This window comes from Glandiceps talaboti, chromosome 18, assembly GCF_964340395.1.
Source record: "Glandiceps talaboti chromosome 18, keGlaTala1.1, whole genome shotgun sequence".
Classification (NCBI taxonomy): Eukaryota; Metazoa; Hemichordata; class Enteropneusta; family Spengelidae; genus Glandiceps; species Glandiceps talaboti.
In genome coordinates, this window is record NC_135566.1 from 19,673,986 (window position 1) to 19,700,608 (window position 26,623).

The window sequence follows — 26,623 nt, forward strand, 5'->3', positions numbered from 1 at the left end:
GAAATGTAGCATAGAGAGAGATACTATATTTCCTCAAGTTCTTTGAATAAAGCTATACTCACTCATTTATCAAGTGTTTTTCACCAACCTTGAACCTACCTTCAACTATGGACCATTGGGTCCAAAAATGATGACAGATAATCATCACATGCTGTGTAATGCACATTAATTTTGTAATTGACATCCATAATTGTTTTGCCCTCTGGTTTTAATTGCCATACATATACATGTAAACCTTGTTTATCATTTGGAAAGAAATCCCACTGTCCCAGTATCAGTCCTATGGTTTATGTGTGTTGTATAAATGACATACTTTTATAGCTACATTTGTAGTTGATTTTGTAATTCTATTAAGACTGCTCTAGCTGTAACTGAAGTGTAATTTTTTTCCATCAGACAACCAGCAATATATACATGTATTCTCTGAAACTTTGTTACGATACCAATCATTATGATAGTGTACATGTTAATGAAGGGTTTTTGTTATCCATACAAACTAACAAGTTGAAATCATGATTGCATTAATTTAGGACCGCTAATTTTAGGGTGAAAAGTTACCCAATCTGATTAAAAACCGATGTGGTGAAAGTGTCTAAATGCTAAATATTTACCTCTATTTCCATCGTTTTGTGTCGTTTGTTTTACGTACTGAGTAAGGTGGCGATCACTCCAAACAAAACAAACGTCACAACACAATGAATAGAGGTAAATAAGGACATCTAGCTGCTTTCACCACATCGGATTTTAATCAGATTGAAAGTAACCCCCAACAATCAGTTTGATTTGATTTATTGTGACACACAGTAACATATTACTGTATGGTAACTCCACAAATATATTTATCCAGAGGTGATTCAGTACTGTTCAGCGTGTACAATATTATGATTACATGTAAGTCATTAAATCTACAGTCATCAATTGTCACACTGTTCTAGGTTTGTTTAAAAACTGTCCTAGCTGTAACTGGGGTACTACTATTTCAATCAGACAATCAACAATACATGTATATTCACTGAAATTTATGAAAATACCAAAAATTAGACGTTGTACATGTACATACAATGTATAATTAGAGGTCTATTGTATCTATAAGTAGTATAGTAATAAGTTGAAATTGTGATTTATTGGGGCACTGATTTTTAGGTGCAATCCGAAAATCAATTGGATTGAATTTATTGTGACAGTGTTATAATACATATATGTGTACAGCTACTGTTTATAGATATGTTTACCAACAGGTGATTCAATATGTTAACAGTGCATGATATTACAAATAAGACATTATATCGAACAAAACTAAATGTTTTTAAAAAAATGTTTCAGTTGCAGCTAGTGCAGCTTTAGTTACTAAATGCCCAGTTTGGATTAGGATTACAATTTAACTATGCAAAACAGATGTCTGATAGTGACAGAGCTATAGTATGCAAAACAGATGTCTGATAGTGACAGAGCTATACTATGTAAAACAGATGTCTGATAGTGACAGAGCTATAGTATGCAAAACAGATGTCTGATAGTGACAGAGCTATACTATGTAAAACAGATGTCTGATAGTGACAGAGCTATAGTATGCAAAACAGATGTCTGATAGTGACAGAGCTATAGTATGCAAAACAGATGTCTGATAGTGACAGAGCTATACTATGTAAAACAGATGTCTGATAGTGACAGAGCTATACTATGCAAAACAGATGTCTGATAGTGACAGAGCTATACTATGCAAAACAGATGTCTGATAGTGACAGAGCTGTACTATGCAAAACAGATGTCTGATGGTGACAGAGCTATACTATGCAAAACAGATGTCTGATAGTGACAGAGCTATACTATGCAAAACAGATGTCTGATAGTGACAGAGCTATACTATGCAAAACAGATGTCTGATAGTGACAGAGCTATACTATGCAAAACAGATGTCTGATAGTGACAGAGCTATACTATGCAAAACAGATGTCTGATAGTGACAGAGCTGTACTATGCAAAACAGATGTCTGATAGTGACAGAGCTATACTATGCAAAACAGATGTCTGATAGTGACAGAGCTATAGTATGCAAAACAGATGTCTGATAGTGACAGAGCTATACTATACAAAACAGATGTCTGATAGTGACAGAGCTATACTATGCAAAACAGATGTCTGATAGTGACAGAGCTATACTATACAAAACAGATGTCTGATAGTGACAGAGCTATACTATACAAAACAGATGTCTGATAGTGACAGAGCTATACTATACAAAACAGATGTCTGATAGTGACAGAGCTATACTATGCAAAACAGATGTCTGATAGTGACAGAGCTATACTATACAAAACAGATGTCTGATAGTGACAGAGCTATACTATGCAAAACAGATGTCTGATAGTGACAGAGCTATACTATACAAAACAGATGTCTGATAGTGACAGAGCTATACTATGCAAAACAGATGTCTGATAGTGACAGAGCTATACTATACAAAACAGATGTCTGATAGTGACAGAGCTGTACTATGCAAAACAGATGTCTGATAGTGACAGAGCTATACTATGCAAAACAGATGTCTGATAGTGACAGAGCTATAGTATGCAAAACAGATGTCTGATAGTGACAGAGCTATACTATACAAAACAGATGTCTGATAGTGACAGAGCTATACTATGCAAAACAGATGTCTGATAGTGACAGAGCTATACTATACAAAACAGATGTCTGATAGTGACAGAGCTATACTATACAAAACAGATGTCTGATAGTGACAGAGCTATACTATACAAAACAGATGTCTGATAGTGACAGAGCTATACTATGCAAAACAGATGTCTGATAGTGACAGAGCTATACTATACAAAACAGATGTCTGATAGTGACAGAGCTATACTATGCAAAACAGATGTCTGATAGTGACAGAGCTATACTATACAAAACAGATGTCTGATAGTGACAGAGCTATACTATGCAAAACAGATGTCTGATAGTGACAGAGCTATACTATACAAAACAGATGTCTGATAGTGACAGAGCTATACTATGCAAAACAGATGTCTGATAGTGACAGAGCTATACTATACAAAACAGATGTCTGATAGTGACAGAGCTATACTATGCAAAACAGATGTCTGATAGTGACAGAGCTATACTATACAAAACAGATGTCTGATAGTGACAGAGCTATACTATGCAAAACAGATGTCTGATAGTGACAGAGCTATACTATACAAAACAGATGTCTGATAGTGACAGAGCTATACTATGCAAAACAGATGTCTGATAGTGACAGAGCTATACTATGCAAAACAGATGTCTGATAGTGACAGAGCTATACTATACAAAACAGATGTCTGATAGTGACAGAGCTATACTATGCAAAACAGATGTCTGATAGTGACAGAGCTATACTATACAAAACAGATGTCTGATAGTGACAGAGCTATACTATGCAAAACAGATGTCTGATAGTGACAGAGCTATAGTATGCAAAACAGATGTCTGATAGTGACAGAGCTATACTATGCAAAACAGATGTCTGATAGTGACCGAGCTATACTATGCAAAACAGATGTCTGATAGTGACCGAGCTATACTATGCAAAACAGATGTCTGATAGTGACAGCTATACTATGCAAAACAGATGTCTGATAGTGACAGAGCTATACTATGTAAAACAGATGTCTGATAGTGACAGAGCTATATTATGCAAAACAGATGTCTGATAGTGACAGAGCTATACTATGTAAAACAGATGTCTGATAGTGACAGAGCTATACTATGTAAAACAGATGTCTGATAGTGACAGAGCTATACTATGCAAAACAGATGTCTGATAGTGACAGAGCTAAGTATATCCAGAACAAAAGAATAATCCTATGGCTCCACCAATAAGATAACACTAAATATGAGAACCTGGGATTGAAAACTTGGCCTTTAATATTGTGATGAAACAATGGTCCAAAGATTTGGAAGTTTAAGATCTGTAGTTTAGGGGATTCACCCTTCTCTCTGAGCTATAATTCTCTGAGTTAATTCAGTTCACTGTTATACTATATTGAATGTATTATTAAATTTGAAGAAAAAAACAATACAAAAACACAGAAAAAAATGTCACATGATGATAGATCCTCGCAGATTTACTTATTCTAATCATAACTTGTTTAGTTTGGTTATAAGTATCTCTGTATGATAATCTACTGAGTTGATTCTATGTGTTATTGAAATAAAACATTGTTAATTAAAGTAATGACAAGTAATGTAAAGAATTCACAGGATTGAGCTTATTTTACATTTTGTCAGTGGAAAAATACTGTCTGCCAATAGAACATACACATGGGTGAAAACATGAAAAGAACATGCCTTGCATTTACTACATGTACATGTACATGTATGTACCAAGACTTGTGTATATTGCAGGCAGTGTTTAGGTACATGAATGTACCAAGACTTGTGTATTGCAGGCAGTGTTAGGTACATGAATGTACCAAGACTTGTGTATATTGCAGGCAGTGTTAGGTACATGAATGTACACTGTAGAGTTATAGCATGTACATTGTAGAGATTCTGAATGTAATTGATGTACAACACAGCACTATTGAAGTAGTTATTCCCCAATATTTTTCTTTCATTCAGCTGAGGAAAATATGAGTGACCTGTGGGCCCTTGTCACTATGAGTCACTAGACGAGTAGTGAGAACTCTTAGGTCGTGAGTATTTCCAACTGACTGAAGACAAATATTCAACAACAATATAATTACATGTATACCCCCATCAAGTGCAATTTATGAAAAGGGGAAAAATAATGTTAATTTGAAACGTTAGGACCCTTATTTCGCACACCACAAAACCAGTGACATAGACACGGGTTGTTGTGACGTAGAATGACCAGTATATTGATCCATATTTTCTGTTCAAAGACAATAACTTGGCTTGAGTATGGTATAAATGTACATTGTGCTATCTACACTTTAAATCCAATTCACAGTTAGTGTTGTATAATATACAAATCAATAGTGAGTAGTGATAGTAAGGACTACTTGACATATATACATTTATGGGTGCTTAACAGTGACATAGTGTACTATTAAAATCAAATCAATAGTTTGGCTTAATGATGATGTAATGTTATTGGTTTTAAAATGTGCATGCAGTCTACTGGAAAATGGGATTCAACTAAATGCACTGTTTGTAGTAATCTATCTGTCTCAGTAGTTTTCCTAAGAATCTGTAAGTAGCACATGATGAGATTTCTAATATTACCTGAAAATGCAATATGTGTACATAATGTAAAACTTTGGTTAAACTTATATGTACCATAACATACATGTACATGTACATGTACATTTTTTGTACATGTACAATGTATGTTTTCAATGATGTGAAAAAGATCTCTCCTTGCAATGTTAGCACAGTTGAAGGCATGCTCTAGGGATTTCCATGACATTTTAATGTATGTACATATAATACATAATTCATTGTCTCATAATAGGTATTATTGGTATAAGTTCTGTACATGTAAAAAGGAAATGGTGATTGAATAGGTTTCAGTAATTTGAATGCTACAAGTATACATGGATTGTACATTTTGATAGTCGGCAATATTACAAAAAAAAATGTTTTGTATAAGCTCTGGCTTTTTAGATTTGAGCCCTACTGAACTCAGGTTCAATAGACAAGTGCTTTACTATATGGCAAAATGTCTATGGTATGTGTATTGTCACATAAATGGTACAGGTGTGCTACAATGCCATTGGCACTATTTTTATATACAGTGATTTAAAATAAAGATGTCACTTACTTACTTTGGTAATTCTTATCAGTACATTTATGTCAAAATGTGAAATGTGTACAATGTATATTGCAATATTTTATATGATATAATTTAAATGTAATGTTTAAAAACTAATATCAGCATGCTGTTTCCAATTTGATTTGAAAAGAGAATATGCAATATAAAAAAAAACTGCAGAAACTTTTTATGTTATTGAAATATTACCAGTTACATTGCAATGTACCATATGATTTCAGCTAAGCTCTTTTCATTATTTCATTTCTTTATATAAAAAAGAGAGCATATTTAAACAAAATTACAAAGAAAATTATATGTACATTGTATTTACCCCAGTTTGATATTTTAATACATTTACAGTTACTGACTGCCTGTCAATTTGATATGTGTGATTCACATTATACATCATATACATGTTACTACAGTACAATGAACTTCCTGGATGAAAAAATATCTTTTCCTTTGTCTTGGTTTTAATTATAGTAAATGTTTAAATTTTACATTCAAATTCTATGGCATGATTATACAGAAAAACTTGATGAAGGTACTCCAGTGCTAACAACCTAGGTGTACATGTACTCTCTCAAATCAAAGGCTTTGAATACAAGTTTGTGTACATGTACATGGTGTCACTGATGAATCATACTAAATGCATTGCTTCTCAAAAAGTATAGAAAAAAGTACTGTCTCCATCTCTTCACACCTGCAGCATTGCATAATAGTTTTATTGATTCATCTGGAATATCATGAAAACATGATTTTAGATGTGTATAACAAAGATTGATAGTGAGATGGCACCTTTGTGTTAGCAGTCCAGTATAGACTGAGGGTTAGAAGGAACTTGATTCTGTCTGTGAGCTCTCTCTTAGTGATATCATTGGGAAAGTACATGTAATACAGACAATGTTGCTGTTGAATGTTGTCACAGTTGGAAATTTGTGATACATGAATACCTAGCATTCAAATTAGCAGTCCCAATAAACTGTCTGACTACGGTACACTAAGGTTACCTCCCCCCCCCCCCCCCCCCCCCCCCCACACACACACACACACATGTTGAATGATTTTGAACAACAAATGTTGGTTTTCTATGCTGGTCATTCTACATCAAAGCAACACATGTCATTGGTTCTACAGTGCCCAAAATATGAGTAAAAATATTTCATACTGCAAATAAAATCTAAACATTGCCAAGATCAGTTGTAGTTATCCCAAGGACAGGAAATGAAATGAAATAAAATGGTGTGAATGGATTTGGAGTTGTGGTAATAATTTGTCAGTTAACTGATTGAAAACAATATTTGTAATATTTTAAGTACATATGCACTAGACATTTCTTTTCTCATGTGTTTTGCCTGTGTGTATATTCTATAGGAACACAGCTGGCATTTTTTCCATTGACATTTGGGAAACACAAGTGGAGAGACAATAATTAGAATCAATACGTCATCAGTAAGTGGGATTGACTGTCTGGAGAGTATCCCAAGTACATGCAATACAGTGCATTAGAAATATTCTCCATCATCACAATCAGTTATTATATACACCAAAATTACTTTTTAATTATTATTACTGCCCAGCATTTTGCACAAAAAGCTCCCCAGAGTAAGAATTGTACAATGTATATTGAAACTCCATTTTTACTGAACAACAAAGTGAAATCCATTTATTTAACTTGGAATTGAAAGGTACATGTATGACACTTGCTCTCTTGGACAGAAAACACAATTCTCTCTTACAAATTACATAAATTGTATATATAGAAAACACATTCTCGCTTACAAATTACATAAATTGTATATACAGAAAACACATTCTCTCTTACAAATTACATAAATTGTATATACAGAAAACACATTCTCTCTTACAAATTACATAAATTGTATATACAGAAAATATATTCTCTCTTACAAATTACATATTATATATACAGAAAACACACACGCTTTCCCTTACACCCACATGCACATCCATCCGTCAACATTGACCGTGACAGACGCAGACACACTTCCACATACACACACAAATATATATATATACAAATGCACACACATAAACTGTATTCACACAAACAAACACACACACACACACACACACACACACACACACACTCACACACACACATACACATACCCACAGACACACACAAGACACACACACACACACACACACACACACACACACACACACACACACACACACACACACACACACACACAACTATAATATTAATAACACACACACTGAGATGCAAAAAAGGCCTTACAAAAGTTACAGGTAATTATAAACACACAGTACAAACACAAGATTGATAGTCACTTGTTATTTCTTTCTTAACAAGCAAACATATGGTAGCATACACAAAACACCCACCTCAAAGCATTTCAATATCTATATAATTTTAAATTGCTTGGAAAGATTTCCAAGGGAGGTGACCTTTACAGACAACCAAAACTGATAAACAAGTACATTTCCCTCTGACAGTTGCTTTGAATACTTTGTTATTAGTGGAAACTATTAAGCCACTCACAGTTACATGTATGTTTTTGATGTAAATCATAGATGTAAAACAATGTGTGCACAGAGTTACTAACTAAATAGCTGTGTACTCATCTACAATTTCTGATAGCTAGATAAATAAACGTAATCATACCATTTTAAAATACAAAGAATTTCAAAATAGTTTTGATATGTTCGTTTGTAGATGACAAGCACAAAATGAATGTCGCACTAAAGTTTTGCAAATGTATACAAATTGATTCATGTCACCAAAAAGTTTATTCTGTATGGCCACATTGTATCCTGTTATGTTGCAAAAGTATGGATAATTCCTGTCCTTATGGGGACATAGTGCATGGTTACATTAGTTGTCATGGCAACATAGGTGTCTTCGTAATATAGAAGAGATTTTAAGTGAAGCATCAATGCAAGGTGATAGTGTATTATGCGAGATATGATGAGGAATATTATACAGATGTATATTGTACGTATATAATGTATAGTACCTAATTTATTAGACCAAATAGATGAATAACACTAGCAAGGTTGTATGCAAATGAATTAGAATTTGTATAGAAATGGATTAGAACTCAGAGTGATGACATTTTGTTTAGTCATCAAAAAAAGATGACATTTGTTGGTTAAGATGATGTTTGTTGGTTGGCTGGATTTACCGTTAGACACCATAGTGGAATGTCATGGTCATAGAGATGATGTACCATCATTGGCATGCTGTCTCATCCCCATTTTGCCCAATTTGCCAGGTAAACTAGAGAATCTCTCAACATCAGAAGTCCTGAGCAGGTACGACGGGACATACACATGTACCAATTACATCATCTCTGTGATCATGTTATTGCCACTATGATGCCAAATGGTAAAGGCAACAAATGGACAGTTTGACTTACATTGTAGCTTGTCAACCTGAACAGGTGAAATGTTACTTGTAAGTAATTACAACCCTTGGTGTGATAACTGATAACTACAGGTATGTGTACTCTTCAAATATGGCCACATGTCTAATTTATGGCCAGCATACAATGTACCAATGAAAGTGAGATAATAGTCCCTCTCAACTTTTTGTAAGCTTTAGTTTACTCTCTCCAGGATATTTGTTGCTTTTAATTCATGTCTTTTCTTTTCATTCTTCTACCACCAGCATCAATGCAAAGAATGCAACCGATATTTTTGCTCCAAGTGCATGGCAAAGGAACCAAACAGGAGCTCATCACAGAGAAGATGCAATACTTGTCGAATACTTAGTTCCCCCGATACTTTTGATAAAAATGAACTGATGACTTTAAAGATCAAAGACTTGCGACAACATCTCATAGCCAACAATGTTACAGTTAGTTCTTGTACAGAGAAAAATGACCTAGTGGAATTACTCCTTCGTTACTATGCCAACAGACAAAATAGTGAAGCACAAGCAAGAAATCAGCAATCGGCTAGATCACATCAACAACATCAGTCACAGCATACACAACAAAGAAGTACAGCTGCAACAGATAATGTAAGTCAAAATTAGTTTTTCTAATTGGTTAGTCTCCATTATTGGCATCACTCATGGTGGTGGTGCTATTACAATGGGTTTCATGCATCTCTCGATGTGTTTTTAGCCATATATCCGATTATGTTCGAACCAAAGTGGAAAATGTTCCACTTGTAAAATTTTTGGCCTCCCTGATGGGGCTACTACAGTGGACTTTGTGCATTACTCTCCAGAACGCAAGGTTTACTATTTAAAAGCCTTCATTTCCTGGAGTTTTCTCATGCATTGCTTCTTTTAGAATTGACTACAATGGTAACAGGAGTATTATATTTTACAACTCTGTACATATACAACTAACTACTAATCTGGCGATCCTGGCTTGGACACAAGGCCGCCTTTACAAACTCTAGACGCACTTGTTTGTTCTGAGTTTTAATGTCATGTTTATATCAATCTCTTGTTGTAACTGTGTGTGATTACTGCCGGTATAGTCGTCATGTATATTATAACAATGAATTGTCTGCTTCACACAGAGATCCCAAGCACCAACCTCCACACAATCACAACACACAAATGTAAATAGTACAACAAATTCAGGTACTCAGCCTAGTTCAACGCCAACCCAATCAGAGACAGAGGAAGACAGACTGGAAAGGCTTCGAAGGAGACAACAAGAAGAGATGCGTCGACATGAAGCAAGAAGAATGGCTGACTCTCCTGAGGTACATTTACTGGTAATGCTAAGGACTTCTTCAGTGCCTAGGTGTTAAAGCATGCAGTGTATTGAAACCCCCTCTCACAGTGTGTACTCCCCCACCCCCTACACACACATGTTCACAATATTTTGGGGGGATTTTGTAGTTTATCGATACCTCCTGTGCCACAGACTGTGTGAAGGTTGTGATCACCATGTAAACATACAAGACACACATGCAAATTTAGACACATAATGCACATATAGAGACGTTAGTAGACATTATGCCAATTTTTGCTGTAGCAATCACATCTAAATCGTAGGAATTGAGACGTCATGTAAGTGAGATTATACCATATAGCTTATGGCAAGTTCCATGAGTTGTAAAAGAAAATGTTGGTGCTACATGTCTATATGTATTACACTGCACCACAAATGCAAAGATCAACAACACTTCATGTATAATTACAAACAGGGTTTATGGTACCAGTCTCTCTTCCATATCCCTACATTGCCAATAAAAAATCACCCTGTGCACGAGCCTACTACAGAATTTGTCAGTTTACAATCTGATTAAAATCTGATGTAGATGTCAGCTAATCGTTCATTGTTATTTTTACTTCAGTATTTTTTTTAGAATTGATACATGTTCACGTTTTGGTCTTGATGGCCACAGTTGGCAATCAAGAAGAAAACGTAAACATGTATCACGAAGGTCAGTTCAAGCGAAAATACTGACTCAGAGGTAAAAATAACAATGAACGATTAGCGGACATCTACATCAGATTTTAATGAGATTGGTCAGTGTACTTCATACATATACCTTATAATAAGATGATATAGTAATACCATTATACTGGTCAACTACTGTCAGCAATTTTATAAAGATTTCTATGTTAACACTCACTTTCCTACCAAATTCAAAAAAGAATAAATGTTCTGATCCAAGATCTACTAAATTATTTTAAAATTTGAAATATTGTAAACAATTATCTGGTAAAGCTGTAGAAAAAAGTTGATTCAGAACAAAAAAAATAATCGTACCTGGTATTTAATCCTTGTGGCACAAGTAATAAGATAATTTATGCAGGAACCTGGGATTCAATCTCTGGCCTTCAAATAACTTGAAGTAAGCATTTGATCATACATTATGCTTGCCCAAACTAAATTTCATTTTTACATGTACAACACAGCCAGACACATACTACAATGGGGTTGTGTTATCATACAGTTCAAAGTAGTGACTATTTTTGTCCATACACTGGAGTACACCTTTATTCCTACACTGCATGCATGTCACCTATATGGACAATGAGTCCTAGTATGTACCATCATATAACTTTAGTGCTCCTTACTTTTATTCTAGAAACTGTATGTGTAGGTTTGTTTTCTTCAATCGATCACTCCACCATTATAGTCAAATGGACAAATTTTACCAACAATCTAGCTGGAGAAAGGATGAACAGTGCATGTCCTGTAGTAATCTCTCACATGCAGACAGGCAGTTGTGAATTGGTTACTTTGTTCAGTTTACTACAAACTATACCTCCAGTCTGAAAGAAAGTCATGTGAGGATGGAATAATATTACCATGTTTACATCAGCACTCCAATTACATTAAGCCACCGTCAGTGGTACAATTAGTATATGGTGCTAAAGAAATCCATTAGACTACATGTATATAGAGGGAGAGAGAGATTGTAGAAAATGTATAGTTTCTGGACTGCATCCATTTTACTTTCAACAAGCTAAGACAAATGCAACCTACAATTATTGGGTTGTGTGTTGTATAGTTACACAAATGGATGATAGCTGTACCTTGAAATGCAGAACATCCATGCCTGTAATTATGATATCGCTAGTTTAAAGGGGAACATCTCTCCAGTAAATAACAATATTTTCATAAACTTTGGATTCTGGAGAGTTCAAGAAAACCGAATTGAAACAAACTCTGTTTCACCTTCATTGCTTTAAACATGAACAGTGAATATTCATGACTCTCAACTGCTTATTATAGTCAGATAAAGTCATAAATAGGTATTGTTCAACTAATACATATACATGTCTACTAAGTCCCATTAGGCAAAAGTGGACTACTAATAGAAAATCGGAGGTGAAAAATAAGTTTCAATTTGGTGTTTCTTAGCAATTATGCTAAACTTGTGTGATGTGAAATCATAAAATTATTCCGCAGAACCCAGAATTTATGCAAATAAAACTATGTCCTGGAGTGGCATTGCCCTTTAAACACTGGAAGCACCTGAAATTCTATACACCAGTAGTCTAGACATATAAAATGCTGTATAGGTCTTGTCATAGACTAAAACCAGTCTACGTGTGAGTGTAATCATCACCAATGGCCATTGATAGGTTAATGTCAACATGTCATAATAAATGGTTTTTCATTAGTTTCTGTCCTAACTTGTCAAAAGTGATCTCACCAGAGTACTTAGTTTGTTTCATTCCAGTTTTACCATGTTCAACTGAGTGTGAGTTATTTTCTCTTTAGGTACAAACTCCCATCCCTAATATCTCTCCCTATACATATAATAGTTAAGTGTATCTCGAGGACAAATTCCTGATGTAACAGGATACAAAATGGCTGCAAACTATTGGTGATAAAGTGGTTTTCACTTTACACATATGGTAGACTGAAATATTTGAAGAGTGTTGTGATATTGCTGTTTTCTATCTGAAGTCATTATGATCATAGGCTACATTTTGTATATTGGAAACAACAGCATGGCCATGTGTGTTGACTACCTTTGCAGTGGCCTTGTGTCTATATGACACCTTGTTGAAGCAATAATAAATAGCGATTAAAAATAGAGAGAGAAAGAGAGATACAGATAGAAATGAATGGATTATTGTTTATTTATAGAATACCTCTAATTATTCCATGGCCATGTCACCTATGTGAGTGTCAATTAGGGACTTAGATGCACCTAGTGTTATCAGCTGTTTTTCCTTGAAGTTGCGTATGTAGGAAAATGACTGATACTGCATGATCACAAAGAGAAATAAGTAGAACCTAGAGCCCAATTAGAGATATATAAGAGGTGTGTTGTAACACATTGTTCAATCAGTCACACTGGACTGACATTACAAAGATTTTGTATGCACGACCTTATCAATTAGAGATTTGTTTGTCTGTTGAGCTATAACTATACAATATACTGTAAACCTGGAAATGTTCACAGAAGACTAATTTTCACTTCATTCATTGGAAAATGATTAATAATATGCAAAAATAAGTAGCGACTAAAACTACCCTTTTGTACATGAACACAATGTACCAGTCTAGTATTTGTAAAAAAATAGTCTTTTAAGAACTAGCTGAAGACTTTAAAATCGCAAAATTTTGTAGTCGTGAAAATAGCTAGGTTTACAGTATTTCAAATTATGCACTGCTTCAACCAAATATATACTAAGTGTTTATGCTGTGGATAAATGGGTTTTCCTTTGGCTGGCCATACAAGATGGCTGTCTTAGGTGTAATGAGATGACATCACTGAGGCCTTGTACTGGTGTCAATGTTGACAGACTAGACATTTTGTGGACATGTATTGCTATACAATTACAGTTATTAGAAACAGTTGACAACATGTTTAAAGGGAGTGCCACTCAATGAAATAAGGGTATACTAGTAGTTGTAAACTGAGTTCTTGACGGTCATTTCATGATCATGATTTCACATCACATAATTTTTCACTCGGTTGCCAAGAAACACTAAATTGAAACTTTTTTCCATCTCTACTGTTAATGGTTTGAACAGACACAAATAGTTATTAGATGCAGACTGAATATTTATGATCGTAAGAGCTAAGATTAATAGAAGTTAAAAAAAAAAGAGTTTCAATTTGGTGTTTCTTGACAAACGTGATTTGAAATAATGAATTGACTTTTCAGAACCCAAAGTTAATGAATACACGTACCTTTATTTCCTGGCTTGGCATTCCCCTTTAACAACTGTTGACTGACAAGGCCCCCACGTCACTTCTGCTGAAGTTAGGATCGATGCCAGCTTAAAGTGAAAGTGCATGAAACCACTGCATTTTATCTAGTTTAACATCCAGGTTTTTAGCTCTGCTGTCAGCTACTGTTGAGGTGTAATCACCGTGTGTCTGATATCATGAAATGGGACATAGTTATACTATGAGGTGTAATCACAGTGTGTTTGATATCATGAAATGGGACATAGTTATACAATGAGTTGTAATCACAGTGTGTCTGATATCATGAAATGGGACATAGTTATACAATGAGTTGTAATCACAGTGTGTCTGATATCATGAAATGGGACATAGTTATACAATGAGTTGTAATCACAGTGTGTCTGATATCATGAAATGGGACATAGTTATACAATGAGTTGTAATCACAGTGTGTCTGATATCATGAAATGGGACATACTAGTACATGTAGTTATACAATGAGTTGTAATGGTATAATAAAATAATTCAACCATCCCGTTCACAAATTTAGTGAATCTTTCTTTTCCAGGCACCACCAGAAACTAGGCCAGCAAGACAAAGAGCCTCTATTAGTGACTTGTCAACTGTAGATGACATAGGTAGTATGACAATCAGACAACTCAAAGAAGTCCTTGCAACCAACTTTGTAGATTTCAAGGGCTGTGTGGAGAAATGGGAGCTAGTGGAGAGAGTAAGACGTCTTTTTAGGGAGAAAGAAGACCAAAGACAAAGAGGTACCAATGTATAAACATATTATTAAACAGTGTAGAAATGCAGTCGATTTTAGGGTCCTTATTTTTTTGTTGTATTCCTCATGATTTCAACAAGAAATTTAGCATACCTGATCATGGACTAATTTGTTTATACAATGTTGTTTGTAAGTACATGTAGTGCGAAACACCAAAATCATTGGCATGGAGAGTTGTGCTTTTGAAATCACGGAGCTTAGAAGAGATTTTGGTTGTTTTCCAAGGATCAATCTGTTAACTTCCCATAATATTACAACAGTCTTTGGTGGTTGTTTTTGAAGTATACAAGTAGTACAAATGAATTTTTAGATCATTTGAAAATTGATGAAAATGTTCTTTGCTTTCTAGTACCCCAGTATACACTTATTATCTGGCTATGAGGGCACAATTGGATGTCTGTTACCACAAGGGCTGTTATGTAGCAACTATTTTGAGAGGATAGAAATAGTTGGTACATAACAGCATGAGGGGTAATATGACATCTACTAGTGGCAAGGCAATAAGTGTATACATTGTATTCACATTCAAATTTGTATCCTAATCATTATATATTAGGCTTTTTAAATCCTTAGAAAACTGCATTCCTCTTTTTTTTAATAGTAACGTTGGGTTTATAATTTGTCACTAATTTGAAATATATATAATTTCAGCAGAAGAAATACTTAAAGACTATCGTGAGAATGAAACAAAGGAAGGTAGGTGCTCACAAACCTAACTCTGAAATATTTTAGTTTAGTTTTTGTTTTCACATATATGTGTTTTACCACGCATAAGATCCCAATGAAAATAACTAAATATTATCCTTACTCCAGCACTATTCATGTAGTCAAAATAATCATAACCTCAACTGTCTATTCAATAATAGCCATTTAGACTGCAACATCATATCGCTGTCAGTAGTAATATAAATGATTTAGCAACATGGCTGTCCAGAATATTGGTACTCCTGTGAAATAAAACATTAAGGCAAAAAAAAAAGTCTCTGAAGATATTAAACTGAAACTTTGTGGTCCAGGTGCATTTCAGTATGAAATAAACTTGAAAAAGATATAGACAAATCACCCTATTAAAGGGTAACTCCACTCCAGCAAATAAAGGTATTTTCATAAACTTTGGGTTCTTGAGAGTATTTTAGGATTTCACATCACATAATTTTCACTTGGTTGCCATGAAACAACAAATTGAAATGCTTTATTAACTCTATAGTTCTTTCAGTGATACACCATTGCATTGTGGGTCTTAGCAGATATGAATATTCATTAGAAGCTTACTGAATATTCATGACTCCTAAGAGCTTACTTCCTTCAGATAAACAGTCATTAATATTTAGTGTGCAACCAATATTTGTGAGTGATAAAAATTGTGATTTTAACTCTTCAGTCTCTGGTTCTTGTTTTCTTGACAGTGTGATAATGGAGCCTTATGTCATCATGAAATGACATTACACGTCTTTCAATAACTGTACATATAAAGTAAGTCTGCCCCTCTTTTTCTTTGCAGAGAATAGTAACAGTAGTAGCAGTGGTACTGATACAGGGGGATATACTGAACTCTGTAAGATTTGTATGGACTCACCAATTGACTGTGTTCTACTGGAGTGTGGTCATATGATAACATGTACTAAATGTGGTAAGAGAATGTCTGAATGTCCTGTATGCAGACAATATGTGGTGAGAGTGGTGCACACTTTCAAGGCTTAAGAAATAGAGTATGGTTTGTGTTGGGAAGATGAACCAAATCACCATGGAAGACTCCACGCCCCAGGATTGATGGCTACCTCTTGTATAGGGCTGCTGGCTACCTCTCATCCAGGGCTGCTGGCTACCTCTTGTACAGGGCTGTTGACTGCCTCTTGTAAAGGATTGATGGCTACCTCTTGTCCAGGGCTGCTGGTTACCTCTTCTACAGGGCTGTTGGCGGCCTCCTTTACAGGGGTGCTGGCTACCTCTTGGACAGAGCTGATGGCTACCTCTTGGACAGAGTTGATGGCTACCTCTTGGACATGGCTGTTGGCTTCCTCTTGTACATGATTGATGGCTACCCTTGTACAGGGCTGCTGGCTACCTCTTGGACAGGGCTCCTGGCTACCTCTTGGACAGGATTGATGGCTACTTCTTGTCCACGGCTGATTGCTGCCTCTTGTAAGTTGTACAGGGCTGTTGTCTGCCTCTTCTACAGTCTACAGAGCTAATGGCTACCTGTTCTACTATAGTGATTGCTGCCTCATGTACTGAACTGCTGGCTAAATCTTGGAACTAAATGAAGCCAAGTCCATCATCGATAGTAGTTTAAAAACAGAAGTAGATATCTGTCCTGAAAACTCTTACCTCACACATGCATTCTTGTATCTAGCATGCAAATATCAGAAAGAAATATTTGTATATTTGCATATCCATAAAATTTGTGTATTCAAAGTTTGCATATTGAGTAAATGCATTTTAAAACGAGCAACCGTTAGAAATACTTAATTAATATGTAATCGGGCAATTTGCATATTCAAAAATCAGCATATTTAAAATATTGGCATAATCATAATTTGCATATTCAGAATAATAGTTATTTGTAATGATCAGCTGGATGTGCATTTGAAATTGAACTGTGGTCAAAACAAAACTTGGTATATGTATGTGCGACTGTAAGAGATGGTTAAGGAATATAATATTTTGAACAGAAAGGAAATGTTTTGCATCTTTAATAAATGTGAACATGTTTGATAAGTAGTCATTTACATAATATGCTAATATATACCAGATGAACCTGGTAGCATATTCAGTTCATGGCATGTTTGGCCAGATGAACCTGGTAGCGTATGCAAAAGAGTCATTTGATAACAAATGTTCTCATTTTCATTTCTTTTTTGTAGAGCCACAGTGTGTAAACAGAAATTGTTTGATTGTAATTTTGAATATATCAAAGTATTTGTTGCTCTTTCCTGAAATAACAGAACTCTTCTCGAGCTTGGAGAGAGAGGAAATGTGGCATTCATTTTGTGATGGTCACAAAACATTTTATAAGTGTTTGATGACTGTATTCTTGCATTGAACAATGAATATGGTATATACCAGAATTTGAGAAAAAAAACAGTTTAAAAAACTTTTTTGTATTATTTTTGATTTTGTGAATGTACATAGAGAAAAAAGAAGAAATTATTATTGAATATCTAAAGGTATATCTAACAAAGGTTTGACTTCGTTGTTAGTCTGTAAAGTACACCATGACGGGGCGCCCTCACACATCGGTCACCCCGTTTCACAGGCCAGTGAGGGCAGAGTGATGGGGCGCCCTCACACATCGGTCACCCCGTTTCACAGGCCAGTGAGGGCAGAGTGATGGGGCGCCCTCACACATCGGTCACCCCGTTTCACAGGCCAGTGAGGGCAGAGTGATGGGGCGCCCTCACACATCGGTCAACCCCTTTCACAGGCCAGTGAGGGCAGAGTGATGGGGCACCCTCACATATTGTTCTTTCACAGGCCAGTTAGGTCAACCCCTTTCACAGGCCAGTTAGGGCAGAGTGACAGGGCACCGTCACACATTGGTCAACCCCTTTCACAGGCCAGTGAGGGCAGAGCAACATGACGTATCATGCAGTCTACACCAACATTGTACTTCAGAATTTGTAAAAAAGTTTTAAAAAATTATATTAACTAAAGTTTAGCATCAACCATGTTAACAATGATGTTAAAACTAAAAGTAAAGTGAAAATATCTATTATGGGTGTTGTCAGGTTTATGTGTATTTTTTAGGATAGACTGAAGTATTTGTCATTGGGTACACTCCTTTAGTCACTGGGTACAAGCATTATTACATAATTTTGTACCAGTGGATTACATGAAGCAGTACACACACATACTAGTGGTATTTGCACTGGAGTGCAGTACTCTGCTGAAAACATCATTGCATACCTCCATGCCAAGTAATAACAGAACCCCATGCCACATGAGTGCCAGTGTATGTGTGAGTACTCAGGTATTTGCACGCATGTTGGCATTGTTTTCTGCTGCATTTTCATTTGCTATACTTGTGAAAGTACGGCTGTAGAGAACATCACAAGCGCTTGTGGAAATACCCCCCAAGTATGCCACACTTACATTTATGTATCATGGTGTTCTGTCATAGTACATTGTATGTACACATTGACAAATCTTGAAGTCTAGTTATAAGGTTATGTTTTCTTCAAGTCTACATGTGTCATGGTCATGGGGCTGGGTTTTTTGTATGTTTTTCTTGACACAAATTCAATGCACACTTCAAGTCGTCATTGTACTGAGAGTTAAACATTTTATCAAGTCGTTTCTTTTATTCAGCAAATGTGTTTGTCAAAATAGGCAACACCACATAGACATGATCAAAATTTTGATTCAGTCGATTCTAACTTCAAAAGTATAGTAGCTTAGAAACTTCTGTTGGAATTGGATGGTGTTGACAGTGAAATGAAATGAAAATGAAATTAAATTTATGAAATAGACTGAATGTTGGCGCAGATTTCATCATTCAGTAACAATTTATTTTCATGTTGTGAATAATCCATGGCCTGGTATGTCACTGTCAAGTTTGTCCAATAATAACAAAAGTTTCCAAGTTAAACTTAAACTAAACTTCATCTATATTTAGTATTGCCTAGAATCCAGGCGATGGGGGATTTTGAATTTTGATTTTCCTTTGTTTGGGAAATAATGAATTTAAGACATCCATCTGCATGGATTCCAGGCTACATGTATATGTAGTAGTAATATGACTCTAGAAAGGTTTTAAAAAATCTGAAAATTAAGGTCACAAACCCAAAAACAAAGTGAATGTTGTGTTTAAACAACTACTGCCTAATCCATCCAAATTCATAAATGTTTTGTGTAAATTAAGAAATTTGATAATTTGTATTTTCTAACAAAAGATTAAGTATTGAGAAGGGCTTTCACTGAGCAATAACACATGAATGATTATTACAAAGTCATTTGTTGTCAGATTCTCATTGTGAATGTCTATTACATGCCAAATGTGTTTTGATATAATGTAATTAGATTGAGAATCAATTATCAGATTAATCATGCAGACTCCTGACATGGACATTCATGTGAATGTATTGTCGTAAATTTTTTTGTTTGATTTGTTAAAGTTTGATAAATAGTTGGAAGCATTCTGATAGGTTTCATCATTGTGCATTGGGTAGAAATTACCTCCAGAAATATCAGCTGGTTTCAAAATACATATTAATCAGAAATATTGTATTATTAACTCGATTGTAAACCTCCAGCTTTTATATTCTTCATCATCTTAAAAATTGGAGCAAAATAAAACATCTTTTACTTTACAGTGTTCAAAATACAGATTTTGATCGTTTTTCTTCATATATTGATTGTTTAACACTGGGCACTTTGCTGTGAAGATTTATAGCAATAGACTGCAAAAAGGGCGCCCTCTAGTGATGTGATCGTGCAGTGATATTGATTGGTAGATTGGCTTCATAAATATGCAAATCAGATACATTAAGTGCATGTTTTAAAATGAAAAGAAGACTAAACCAAAAGAAATTCACTGGCATGATTAATGATATGTTTTGCAAACACAGATAACATGGGTATATGTTTTGATATAAAAGGAAGGCTGGACAATGGGTGGACTTGATTGAGCGACCCAGTCGATTCCACCGCTGTCACGACCAGCTTACCCCATCATGTGCTTGGGATAGTTCGTTTGATGAATCCAATCAAGTGACAGTGTTCACTTATTCAAATATGACATCATCCGAAAAATGTCATGAAACTTGCACAGCTACTCTAAAATTATATTTCAACCCTTAGCTTCATATGCAAGGACATTATTTTGCTATTTTAAGTACATATAACAGAAATATAAACTTTCAGATTACGTTTATCGCTCCCTGCCACCATGTTCGAGTCTATAACAAACAAAATCGGTCAGGCTATTCAGGTATACCCGACAGAATGTGCGCGCACCACCCTTGTACCAAACAAGTGTAAAAAAACCTGAACCGGTGTACACCGTGATAAACTGGAAGAGTCAATCAAGTCCACCATGTGACAATGGCATTGTCATGGATGATATTTATGTAATGTATTGTGCAAATCAAATAAAATGGGTACATGATTTGATTTAAAGGAAGACTAAAACAAAGAGTATCATCAGTAATATAGACTTTAGTGACTTCAAAAAATGAACACTATCACTGTTACATTCCTTGTTCTACAACACTAGAGGGCGCTATTATTTGAAAAGGGTTTTTACTCTCATTTATTGAGTCAAGTGTTCCATATCATTACCCTTAAAGAGCTTTTGATTTTCTAACAGAAATAGACTGGATATCGGATGATTTAGGTAAGCAGTTTATAAGATGTGTTAAAAAGTTGTCTTTCAAATTGATAGATGTGGAAATGCTGTTTATCCCCTGGGGCTATTTAGTTTATGATCTCGTCCTTTTGATGATGATGTGATTGGATATCCCCATTATCTCTATTGATTCCACTTCAACAACTCTCACTAAATCCGTTTGATAGCTCAGTTACACATTTTCACTGTTTACATTGAGTATTTCAATATGTCCTACATTCCCAGCTTCAGCTTAAAAGCCCACTTAAGATTAGAATTAAAATCTAGGTTTTGTAGAGCTACAAGAATTGGTTGAAAACAAAAGAATAATAATTCCACATAATATGTCCTCTGTTTATATTTATATTAAAATTGCAATGTAAAAACCAACATTTTGTGCTTTTGAACTAAATATCTCAATCAGCTGTATGTCTACAGTCTAGACTGAGAGGTTCATCGTTGATGGCGCTCCTTGTATGTTGTGTAAATGTAGAGCACCCACCACACGATCATTACTGGGACAAGCCATTAAAGAAGCAAGTCCACTTGTTATCAAAGAGTACCAATATTTACACATGTGATGATGGGCTCTTACATAACACAAGTAAACAGTGTAGTTCACAGCGTAAGATCATTTCTAAGGAGTGGGTCAATTGAGGCAAACCTTATCTCCGTCATATCAGTTGTTATCAATTTATCAGGCTATTATAAGTAACACTACAAACAGCTTTAGAGATGCAAACAACTTTTATGACACCCGTTTTCGTCAGGCAAGCCCGCGGGTTTGTTGCACTTGGACCGTTAATGGCTTGTGAATGTCATGATGACAAATCTCTCTTGTCTACTTTACTTCATAATTACCAACAATTCCATGTACTTGAGTTGTAATAATGTACAGGTTGAAGAGCATAAATTGTCCAAGTTTGGCTCAGATTTTTAAGTTAGAACATAATTTGCTTTCATAAAGGGTGTCATTCTACCAGATTTTGTCTTCAATGAGGATGATGAACTTTCACACGGTTCTGCTTTTTTCCAACATTGAAAGACAACATAATATATGTATCTCTGTATACTTTTCTGCAAAACGCAATGCTGTATCAGTTAAACAGGGTACTTGTTCAGTCTTTCCAACCTACCAGCATATTTATTGAGATAATTGTGTGTTGTGTTTGTATTTTTAGTACCCCAAAGGAGGAACTATTACATTGGGCTCTGTGCATCCGTAATACATCATTCCTCAGACATGCAACAGCTGATTTCTTTCAAAACTGGCACAAAGGTGCCATATCATATGGGACATATGCATTTATTGAAATCCAGACATTTCCTGCTTACATCACAGAAGACACTTTTTAGTATTTACGTGTTTCCATTAAGTCATATCACCATTCAGTCACATAGAAGTCAAGTATTTGAAGGGGTATGTGTCTGCTATGAAGACTTGTTTTTTAGTAAAGAAAAAGATGCACCTTTGAGTGAAAATCACAACAAACTGTTCACTTACAATGAACCAATGTAATTTTTTTGTACCCACAAACATACAAGCCATTTTAACTGCCATGTAGTAACATAAACACAGACCTTACCTGACATGTGTAGGGTCTATGCACAACAGAACATTACTATATGTGTGGGAAAGATAATGGAAGAGCCATATTAAGGGAGGACTTCTATTGAACAGAACAGCCTACCCTGATTTGATTTGTCCTTGTTTTTGTTTTTTAAGATAACTGTTTGTATTGTGTGAATTATGATGACTGTAAGATTTCTTTTTTGTAACAGTAAGTCTCACTCTAACTTACTGATTCTGATTATCAATAAAATTATTTTTGGAAGTGTAAGGTTGTATGAGTTACTTGCTTATCTACATACATCACAAAATGATGTATGGTTACTTTGAATCTTTAAATGAGTATTTAGAGGTAAAGTGCTACTAAATGTGTGTGTGTGTGTGTGTGTGTGTGTGTGTGTGTGTGTGTATACTATGTACAGAGGTACATTTGTGTACGTGTTTGTGGATGTTATTCAGGTTTTAGTAATTTTGGACATCTACTTGGGATATTAATCAAAAAGCAAAAACTAAAAAAATAATTCTTCAGGCATTTCCCTGTATACTGGGACAGCTGAGGTTTATGAGTGTATTTTGCAGGTGAAATCCACTTAGTACGTTAAACATCGCAAGAGTCCAGTCAATATCAGTCTAAACTCACGCCTGTTATTAATATGTAAATTAGATGTACATATGCAGAGAGTTTCCTCCCATCTCAATACCCCCCCCCCCACCCATTGCAAATAGGTTGACCCCCTCCCCAGGATGTAGAGTTCTTATAGTATAAGCTAAAAATTTAATAAAAACGTATACTGCCACCATTCCATACAGACAAGGTGAATGGGGTAGAGAAATTAAGTTTTGTTAAAAACAAAAGTCCCTAGCGACCATGAACATGTCCATAGCAATATCATATGAATGGGACTTGAAATCTGTCCTTGTCACAAGTCAAAAAAATGAAGTACGTACACTAAAGTACTTATATCTTGAATACAACACAATGAAATTATTTTAGTTTGGATGTCACTGCAAGAAGTGTTTATATTGAAAATGTCCTGGACAAGATAACCCAAATTTTGATATGTAAAGGCAACACAGCGAGATGTTTGGCCAAAAGTTCAAACTCAAAAAACGTTTGAGCGGACGGATCTGAAAAATATGGTAAGAGTGTTTCTATGGATGTTGAAATTATTGGTATACAATACAAATTGGTCCCTGGTAATATTGGTAATAACGACTACTTTAATTGCTTCTATTATACTAAGAACATGGATATCAGTCAGTTGGGCTACAATACCATATGGCACTATTTTTCAATCATTTTCATAACACACTCGAGGACACATCTCATGCTCACGAAAATATCATCCCCTCAACATGTTTCATAGAAATGACTCGTATGCCAGTATGATTGACGTAATTTGTAAAAATAATGAGTCTAAAGCCAATATTGTGTAACAGTCGGAGCCTATTGCTTTGCCCTTGAGTGTTTCATGTTCAGGTATATCTGTTAGGTAGCCATGGAAACTATATGTACAGACTGCACTGTTACGGAACTATTGTGACCGACGAGTGTTGGTCCAAAGTAATTTAAAAAAATAAAGTGTAAAATGAAATAAATCGCGACCTACCTACCCTATTTTCTGAACTCACGTTATCGGAAACAAACATTTTTTTCTTCATTTTTGTCGAGTTAGTTGAATTGTTTTATTTGCATCAAACTGTTGGTACATTTTCTCTGTTATCAGTTTCAATAGGTTTAGTTGACGATGTGTACTATACTATACAACTGATGCATGAAAGAGAATATGGTCCCCAAATGTTATGATCTGTTATTAATTCACCTCACCGGTACCCATCTCCCCTTACGATTTTATAACTTCTAGTTTATCTATCAAAATGTACTTGTGGATATTTCCATAAATATTTACTGATGAACTGTATGCTTATAAAATGTATCCGTATATTTAGTTTAAATCTCACAGGTTGCGGTTTTATTTTTCTCTAAATACCCTCAGTGTATTTTTTTGTAAAGTGCCACTAGAGGGCGGCCTTGCAAAGTGAGATCCAGGATATGTGTGAGCGGAGCGTACGTGTGTCTGCGCGGGGTTTGATATGTCAATAAGCTATTGGGCCATATTTAGATATCCATATTTAGATATCCATATTTAGATATCCATATCTAGATATATGTACAAAGATATAGCTGTATCCGATCGAAGCAAGCGTTACTTTCAGTTTTAGGCAACATAGAGCCGAGCTGTATATGTCTGTTCTCTCTGGGTTATCCAAATAACACATTAATAGCAAAGCAAATCTGGGTCGACTAAATCCAAAATGATCCAAAACGACGCTTGATATTAAACCAAGAATGTTTTTTTGACTCATTGCTATGGAATAATGAGAGTATATTGCAATTAAGTAAGGGGGACATAAATAGCTCAATGTAGGAGAAAAAACCTAAAGGCTTTTAGTTAGGCCTCAGACCCCCCCCCCCCAACAACTATATTGTTTCAAAATTGAAAATTGTTTCAGGCAGCACAATCAATTCAAATCAGTATGTAGTAGTATGTAGTGCTATGAATACAAAACCAGTATGTAGTAGTATGTAGTGCTATGAATACAAAACCAGTATGTAGTAGTATGTAGTGCTATGAATACAAAGCCAGTATGTAGTAGTATGTGGTGCTATGAATACAAAGCCAATATGTAGTAGTATGTAGTACTATGAATGCAAAGCCAGTATGTAGTAGTTTATAGTACTATGAATACAAAGCCAATATGTAGTAGTATGTAGTACTATGAATATAAAGCCAGCGTGTAGTAGTATGAATATTTCATTCGTATCATATTAGGCCACCGGCCTTTATATACAAAACTTTATAAACCAAAAGTTGTACGGTGGTTTACCATCATCTAGATTTTTCCAATCATTTCAATCATTTCAGCTCTTTTCTGAAAAGCAAAGTGAACATAACGTGAGAATTGTCTAATTAAATGTTCGTGTTTTGTTGATAATAATATAAAGAACTTATATAGAACAGGTGGGTCGAAGAAATAATCTGGAATGTAATTCTTTCTTACGTCATCATATGTAGGACAGACCAGACAAAAGTGATATTCATCTTCAATTGTTCTATTTTGACAGAGAGGACACACCCGATCACTTCTCGGGGGTTTCGTTCTTTCCCATCTACAGTTTTCAATTTGTAACTGATGAGATGACGTACGAAGGCGACAGAGTGCATAGCGGAACACTTTTTTATCTACTACGTCTAGGTAAATCTCATAGGTCAATAGAGATTTGAAATTACAATACATGTCTAGTTTAGAGGTTTCTAACATTTCACTGTGTATTAGTTGACTATTGATATCCTTGCACCTGTCCTTGAATATATTGATAAAACTAGTTTCATTTCCAACACCCTGTGTCTGCCATACTTCACTAAAACCAAAACTACATAACAAGTGTTTGACGTCAAGGGCCCAACAATTTACATCATTTTCAGCCGTTCTGTACTGATACTTATAGCATAGAGACAGGATGCGGTCTGGTTTCAAATTTAACAACTTAAACCAATA

General features: G+C 35.2%; 1 protein-coding gene across 4 annotated transcripts in view; it reads left to right on the forward strand.

Moving 5' to 3' along the window:
• LOC144448784 (E3 ubiquitin-protein ligase RNF34-like) overlaps positions 1–23,326 on the forward strand; it is a 44,440-nt gene extending 21,114 nt beyond the window's left edge. For 3 of the 4 annotated variants that reach the window (XM_078139072.1, XM_078139073.1, XM_078139074.1), the window contains 5 exons: positions 9,420–9,773; positions 10,286–10,474; positions 14,949–15,153; positions 15,819–15,863; positions 16,669–23,326. In XM_078139072.1, the coding sequence (XP_077995198.1) occupies positions 9,420–9,773; positions 10,286–10,474; positions 14,949–15,153; positions 15,819–15,863; positions 16,669–16,868 (993 nt within the window). In that variant the 3' untranslated portion in view covers positions 16,869–23,326. Of the gene's footprint in view, positions 1–9,419; positions 9,774–10,285; positions 10,487–14,948; positions 15,154–15,818; positions 15,864–16,668 lie in introns of all 4 variants that reach the window. The other variant, XM_078139075.1, reaches the window with a different exon arrangement.
• Positions 23,327–26,623: the final 3,297 nt, after the last annotated feature.